The sequence below is a fragment of the Symphodus melops genome, assembly GCF_947650265.1.
Source record: "Symphodus melops genome assembly, chromosome: 6".
Taxonomy (NCBI): Eukaryota; Metazoa; Chordata; class Actinopteri; order Labriformes; family Labridae; genus Symphodus; species Symphodus melops.
The window spans coordinates 28,858,574-28,866,073 of NC_136696.1; the positions used below are offsets into that span (position 1 = coordinate 28,858,574).

At 54.8% G+C, this 7,500-nt stretch overlaps 1 protein-coding gene across 1 annotated transcript in view; it reads left to right on the top strand.

Annotated features, from left to right (window-relative positions):
• The window catches only part of LOC306825564 (zinc finger protein 609-like), a gene marked incomplete at its 5' end in the record, with an annotated part of 6,057 nt that extends 1,069 nt beyond the window's left edge, over positions 1 to 4,988 (top strand). The window contains 6 exon segments of the mRNA XM_079346380.1: positions 1 to 753; positions 755 to 1,664; positions 1,874 to 2,261; positions 2,370 to 2,711; positions 2,927 to 2,996; positions 4,244 to 4,988. The exon segment at positions 1 to 753 is cut by the window's left edge and continues 4 nt beyond it. Coding sequence (XP_079202506.1) covers positions 1 to 753; positions 755 to 1,664; positions 1,874 to 2,261; positions 2,370 to 2,711; positions 2,927 to 2,996; positions 4,244 to 4,253 — 2,473 coding nt within the window. The 3' untranslated portion in view covers positions 4,254 to 4,988.
• Positions 4,989 to 7,500: the final 2,512 nt, after the last annotated feature.

The following is a 7,500-nucleotide window of genomic DNA, read 5'->3' on the forward strand; positions in this document are numbered from 1 at the left end:
TGACCAAGACGTGGACAGCGAGTACGGGGACGACCCCGCCCTCCACCCTGACCCCGCCTCCTGTAACGGTGCTGCCATTTCTCCCGCTCGCTCCACCACGCCAAAAGGACGGGGTTTCGACGCCCCGTCCCCCTCTCCGGGAAAGCTGAAAGGAAAGAAGAAGACAGGAGAGGCGGAGCCTGAGGTGACGGATGGCGGCGAGGAGGCGGCGTGTCTAACGGACGAGGCGAGCAACGACGGGATGGACGACAGGAAGGGCAAGAAGATGGCGGCGGGCGGGAAACCTGATAAACTCACTCCTAAAGGTCTAAAGCCGACCCGCCCGGGCCCCCCCTCTGCCCCCGGAGCCCCCGCCCCCTACGCCATGCAGGCCTCCTCCCCCGCCCTGGGCTCCGTGGTACAGTCCGTCCCCAAGAGCCCCCAGATGAAAAACATCCAACCCAAACCGCCGCCGCTGGCTGACCCCGCCTCCAGCCCCACCCCCTCCAAGGACAAGAAGAAGAAGGACAAGAAGAAGAGGGAGGGGGGGAGGGAGGGGGACAGTCCCAAGGCGGCGGGGAAGGGCGGGAGGCCGGAGGAGGGCAGGAGCCCGTACTCGGAGACGGACGCCATGCTGAACGGCTCCTCGGAAGCTCATCAGAGCCGGCTCGCCAGCATCAAGGCCGAGGCCGACAAGGTGTACAGCTTCACCGACAACGCGCCCAGCCCGTCCATCGGGAGCGCCGGCAGCAGGATGGAGCCCGGCCTCGCGGGGGGGGCCGCAGCTCAACCAAAACGGAGCCGACAATGCCTCCGTGAAAACCGGCAGTCCCGCTTACTCCGACATCTCGGACGCGGGCGAGGACGGCGAGGGGCGGGCAGAGGGCGTGAAGGTGAAAACGGAGCCGGATCAGGGTCCTCGCGAGGGCGCTAAGAAGGCGCTGTTCCCCCCGCAGGCCCCCAGCAAGGACTCGCCATACTACCCCAACTACGACTCGTACTACTCCCCCAACTACCCCAACCCCAGCCCGGGGGCGCCGTCGGCAGCCACGCCTCACGTTGAAGGCGCTCAGGTGAAGGTGAAGAAGGAGGAGGAGTCAGATGTGGGGGAGGAGCTAAAGCTGAAGGTGGAGCCTCAGGAGGAGAGGAAGGTGGAGCCTCAGCAGCCGTCAGTCATCCAGCAGCGCTCCAACATGTACACCCAGCCCATGTACTACAACCAGTACTACGTGCCCCCCTACTCGTACTCCCCCGACCAGGCCTACCACGCCCACCTGCTCGCCTCTAACCCCGCCTACCGCCAGCAGTACGAGGAGCGCCAGCGACATGCCGACAAGAAGGCGGAGGGCAAAGAGCGGGAGGCAAGCGGGAAGGATGAGTGGAAGCAGAAAGCATCTGTTCCCCCCACCTTGTCCCGAGCGCCCAGCCTCACCGACCTCGCCTCGAAGGGGGCGCTCAACCCGACCAAGCCCAAAGAGCCGCCGCCGCCGCCGCCGCCGCCTTCCTCGGAACAAACCAAGTCGGTCATCATGGCGAAGGGAGACGAGCCGAAAGTTCCTGGAGCCCAGCCAGAGGGCCTGAAGATGAAGCTCAGCGAAGCAGGGCATTATGGGAAAGAGGAGAGCAAGCCGGGGGCGGAGTCAAGTCGATCGGCGGGTGCAGAGCCCGCCATGTGGTACAGACAGGTAACGATGAAGAGATGCTGCAAACTAAGCAGAAGTGAGGGAGGAGGAGTTGTTGTTGTTGTTGTTGTTGTTGTTGTTGTTGTTGATGTTGATGTTGTTGATGTTGTTGTTGATGTTGTTGTTGTTGTTGTTGTTGTTGTTGTTGTTGATGATGAGGTCACATGTCTCCTGACTCACCTCCTTCTCTCTCTCTCTCTCTCCTCCTCCAGGAGCCGGACTCGCGCTTGTGGCCGTACGTCTACCCGAACAAATACTCGGACGCTCCCAAACCTCAGGAGGAGGAGCGCTGGAAGGACGAGCGAGAGAGGGAGAGAGAGAGGGAGCGCGACCGGAAGGGGAAAGAGGAGAGGGCGCGGCCGAAGGAGGTCATGGTGAAAGAGGAGGTGAAGGAGGAGAGCAGGACTCAGATGCCTCCAGAGGAGCACAGGGGGGGCGGGAAGGAGGTGCGGCCCCCCCACATGCAGTTCTCCTCCCCGCTGGCCCAGCACCAGGGCTACATGCCCTACATGCACGGACCGTACGCCTACAGCCACGGCTACGAGCCCAGCCACCCCGGGTACAGAGGCATGCCCTCGGTCATGATGCAGAACTACCCGGGTAAGAAAGGGGAGGGGCATATCGTGGTCATATCGTGGTCATGTAGCTGAAGGTTCTGTTAACATGAGAATGAGGCCGACTGACGTTCTTCCTCCCGTGTGTCCGCAGGCTCCTACCTGCCTCCAGGTTACTCCTTCCCCTCTTACGGGGGGAAGGTGGCGAGCGAGGAGGGGGAGAAGGCGTCCAGGTCCAGTCCCAACGTGAAGCCGCCGGGCGAGGCCAAAGCCCTGGAGCTGCTGCAGCAGCACGCCATCCAGTACAAGAGCAAGTCCCCGTCCATCTCCGAGTCCAAACCCCCCCACGACCGGGAGAGAGAGCGAGACAGGGAGCGAGACAGGGAGAGAGAGGGCGAGCGGCCGCGCTCCTCCCCCTCACAACGAATCATGCCCTCCCATCATCACCTGGGCTACCCGCTGCTGTCGGGACAGTATGAGCTGTCCTACGCCTCAGGTGAGACCCTGGTCTGTCTGTCCCCCCTCAGAGGACAACCTCAGGGACCTGTCCTCTGGTCTTTGGAGCGGTCTCGGCCAATCAGGAGCCAACAAGTCTTTTGAAGTTCTGACATCAGAGTGTTTATTTATTTCTTTTTAAACTCATCGGTCAGTGTGATTGACGTGTCGGCCATCTTGGATCTAAAGGTGACACAGTTTCTCTCTCTCTCTCAGGTCTCTCCTCCTCAGCCATCGTCGCCAGTCAGCAGGCGTCCGCTCCGTCCATGTACCCGCCCGCACGGAGGTGAGAACGGTAAGAGAAACGCTGCTTCCTGCTTCCTAGCTCGGACACAAACGCACGTCGACCCTCGTGGTCATTCTGAGCCCTCGTGGTCGTTCTGAGCCCTCGTGGTCGTTCTGAACCCTCGTGGTCGTTCTGAACCCTTGTGGTCGTTGAGTAGTCTGAACCCTTGTGGTCGTTCTGAGCCCTCGTGGTCGTTCTGAACCCTCGTGGTCGTTCTGAACCCTCGTGGTCGTTCTGAACCCTTGTGGTCGTTGAGTAGTCTGAATCCTTGTGGTCGTTCTGAACCCTCGTGGTCGTTCTGAACCCTCGGGGTCGTTCTGAACCCTTGTGGTCGTTGAGTAGTCTGAACCCTCGTGGTCGTTCTGAACCCTCGTGGTCGTTCTGAACCCTCGTGGTCGTTCAGTAGTCTGACCCCTCGTGGTCGTTCTGACCCCTCGTGGTCGTTCTGAACCTCGTGGTCGTTCTGAACCCTTGTGGTCGTTTGAGTAGTCTGAACCCTTGTGGTCGTTCTGAGCCCTCGTGGTCGTTCTGAGCCCTCGTGGTCGTTCTGACCCCTCGTGGTCGTTCTTACCCCTCGTGGTCGTTCAGTAGTCTGAACCCTCGTGGTCGTTCTGACCCCTCGTGGTCGTTCTGACCCCTCGTGGTCGTTCTGACCCCTCGTGGTCGTTCAGTAGTCTGAACCCTCGTGGTCGTTCTGAGCCCTCGTGGTCGTTCTGAACCCTCGTGGTCGTTCAGTAGTCTGAACCCTCGTGGTCGTTCTGAACCCTCGTGGTCGTTACTGTCTATATATCTTCCTGCAGGTTCTGTGTTATTTTATTTCTTGATCTACTTCGTGGTTTATTTATTTATGTTCGTTCCTCTTCTGGAATAAAACAAAAAAGATGAAAGGAGGACGGACGTCTCCGGAGTAACGCACCTTTTAAAGTGACATCACTTCCTCACTGAACGAATCAGAGAGAAGGGCCGGTCTGTTTCCTGTATCAGTCTGCAGCTCCACCTGGTGGTCACACCTCAGCACTGCCGCTAATTTAAGATGAACAGTCCTCTGTGGAAATGTTTCAGAGGTCAAAGGTCAGAGCCGCTCCCGAGTCCTGCACAGATTACATTGAGCGTTGGTGACTTCTGTATTTGTTGCCGTGGTAACGAACAGGGGTATCCATGTTTTTGTGTTTTCCAGGATCGTATCAAAGTGACAACTGGTGATCCTCCTGACCAATCACGTCCTCTCTCTCTCTCTGTCTCTGCAGGCACACCTGATTGGTCGGCCTCCAGCCTCGCAGAGTCATGTGACCGGATCACACGAGGAAGCGTTTCTGTTTGAGCATCAGTTCAATGGTGTTTGTGTACGTTTGATTTCTCTGCCTGGACGTCCGGCCGGCTGCTCCGCCCCCTCGCTGGACCCGCTGAGACCTCGGCGGGATTAAAGGCTCTCAATCTGCTGGTCCTCCTGGTTCTGATGATCCAGCTGGGGACCATGGTGCTCAGGTGGGCGGGCAGGAAACAGGCGTGTGCTCAAAGACTGACGGCAGAGAGAACACGATGAGACGCCTGCTTCTCCGTTGTTTTGGACGCAGAAGCAGCAGTGGCGGGGTTGGACAATCCCCGGCGGCGTGGGAGCTGTGACATCATCTCACAGACTCCGCCCCACAGTGACCTCTGATGTCTCTGACCCCGGCGGACGTCGTCACTCCTCGACCTGGAAGTCCCTCAGCTTCACAGGAAGTCACAAAAACTGTGGAGGGAGGAGAACGGACCAATCAGAGGGCAGCGTTGGGACTGATGCTGCGTCCTCAGACTCCTCCCCCTCAGCGTGTAGCTGTACTGTACTCTGTGTATGTGTGTGTGTGAGTGTGTGTGTAAATACTGTACAGAGGAATTATTTTAAAGAGCCTGTTGGATGCTGTTGGATTTCCTACTCTTTGTCTGGTAGCCTCTGCCTCTGTTTTTCTACTGTTGTTCATCTGATATTAAACCTGTAGCTGGTGAAACGCCGCCCGACCTCTGCGTGCTCATTGGACGACAGCTGATGATCTTTCTTCACTGTATTATCAGCCCTCTTTGTCCTCACCCACTATCCTGGTGAACTTTGACCTTTTTTGTGGTTTTTAAAGGCTCAACAGACGAGCTGAAAGATAAAAGAGTGTCAGGTCCACAAACCTTTGAAACATGGAGAGAGGTTAGAACACCATGCAGAGCTGGCTAAACACTGAAGCTACAGTGTCCACCACATGCAGAGCTGGCTAAACACTGAAGCTACAGTGTCCACCACATGCAGAGCTGGCTAAACACTGAAGCTACAGTGTCCACCACATGCATAGCTGGCTAAACACTGAAGCTACAGTGTCCACCACATGCAGAGCTGGCTAAACACTGAAGCTACAGTGTCCACCACATGCAGAGCTGGCTAAACACTGAAGCTACAGTGTCTCTACATGCAGAGCTGGCTAAACACTGAAGCTACAGTGTCTCTACATGCAGAGCTGGCTAAACACTGAAGCTACAGTGTCTCTACATGCAGAGCTGGCTAAACACTGAAGCTACAGTGTCCACCACATGCAGAGCTGGCTAAACACTGAAGCTACAGTGTCCACCACATGCAGAGCTGGCTAAACACTGAAGCTACAGTGTCCACCACATGCAGAGCTGGCTAAACACTGAAGCTACAGATGAATATGTTCAGTGTTGGAATATAATATTTCCTGCATTCATTTGAACGTGACTTCAGAGCATCTTAAAACATTCATTTTTTAAAATCTGAATATTTAAAATATCTGGAGACGATGAGCGTAAACGTCTACAGAAGAATCTCACAATTATTTTACTTTTTGTCTTTTGGTGAGTCTCAAAACATCCACCAGGGGGCGCCAACGCTTTCTAACCTTTACCACAGAGGTTGATCATCACATTACAACTAGAAATACCAAGTAAATAAACCCTGACAGTAAAAATACATCAGAAATAAAAAGTTCATTCAAAGTATATAATTAATAAAAATGTCAATAAGTTCATGAGCAGGTACACCTGGACTTGGGGGGTCACCGGTCCAAGTCTAGGTAAGGACCTAGATCTGGAAATTGGTCTTGTAGCTGGAGAGAGGCCAGGTGACTTCTGGAGTGCTGCTGAGGTGCCCTTGAGCAAGGCACTGAACTGAACGTGTTCCAGGTGTAGCGGCCCAACTCAGACATCTCTGACCTTTCTCTGACCTTTGACCTTTCAGGAGGGTTGGCTGTTTTTTAAAGGCAGGAAATAAACAGGAAGACGTTTCTTCTTCTGCTGCTGCTGGAGTCTCTCATGTCCTCCAGGTCGCTGCTGCACGTGCAGAATATTATTTAAATGTTAGAAATATGCAGCTGCTGTTTCTCGGGTCAAGACCCCACTGACCGAGACCATAGTCTCCGAGACCGGGTCAAGACCAAGACCGAGACCAGAGTGCTCCGAGACCGAGTCAAGACCACACTGACCGAGACCAGAGTCTCCGAGACCGGGTCAAGACCGAGACCAGAGTGCTCCGAGACCGAGTCAAGACCAAGACCGAGACCAGAGTGCTCAGAGACCGAGTCAAGACCAAGGCCGAGACCAGAGTGCTCCGAGACCGAGTCAAGACCACACTGACCGAGACCAGAGTGCTCCGAGACCGAGTCAAGACCACACTGACCGAGACCAGAGTGCTCCGAGGCCGAGTCAAGACCAAGACCGAGACCAGAGTGCTCCGAGACTGAGTCAAGACCAAGACCGAGACCAGAGTGCTCCGAGACAGAGTCAAGACCACACTGACCGAGACCAGAGTGCTCCGAGACCGAGTCAAGACCAAGACCGAGACCAGAGTGCTCCGAGACCGAGTCAAGACCACACTGACCGAGACCAGAGTGCTCCGAGACCGAATCAAGACCAAGACCGAGACCAGAGTGCTCCGAGACCGAGTCAAGACCAAGACCGAGACCAGAGTGCTCCGAGACCGAGTCAAGACCAAGACCGAGACCAGAGTGCTCCGAGACCGAGTCAAGACCAAGACCGAGACCAGAGTGCTCCGAGACCGAGTCAAGACCAAGACCGAGACCAGAGTGCTCCGAGACCGAGTCAAGACCAAGACCGAGACCAGAGTGTTCCGAGACCGAGTCAAGACCGAGACCAGAGTGCTCCGAGACCGAAGAAAAAGTCAAACTGCTTTTAATAAGGAGACCTTGATCTTCAGACCGCCAACAGTCCAACAACTGTCAAAGTAAAAACAACATAAAAAACTTCTTTTTTTTAAATATAAAATTGCAAATTTAAGGAACTAAACAGAATTTTTAAGATCATTAAATTAATACAAACAAACGAAAAATACTAAAACTAGTTTTTTTAAACTAATGAATTAAACATTTACGAACAATTTTATAATGAATTTGATAAAATCTCTAAATCATAAACTTATGAAACGAACATTTTTCTGGCTCTTTGTATTAACAATAGTTCCCGCGCGTTTCTCCTTCGTTCCCTTATTCCACTCGCTTTTATTCTGAAA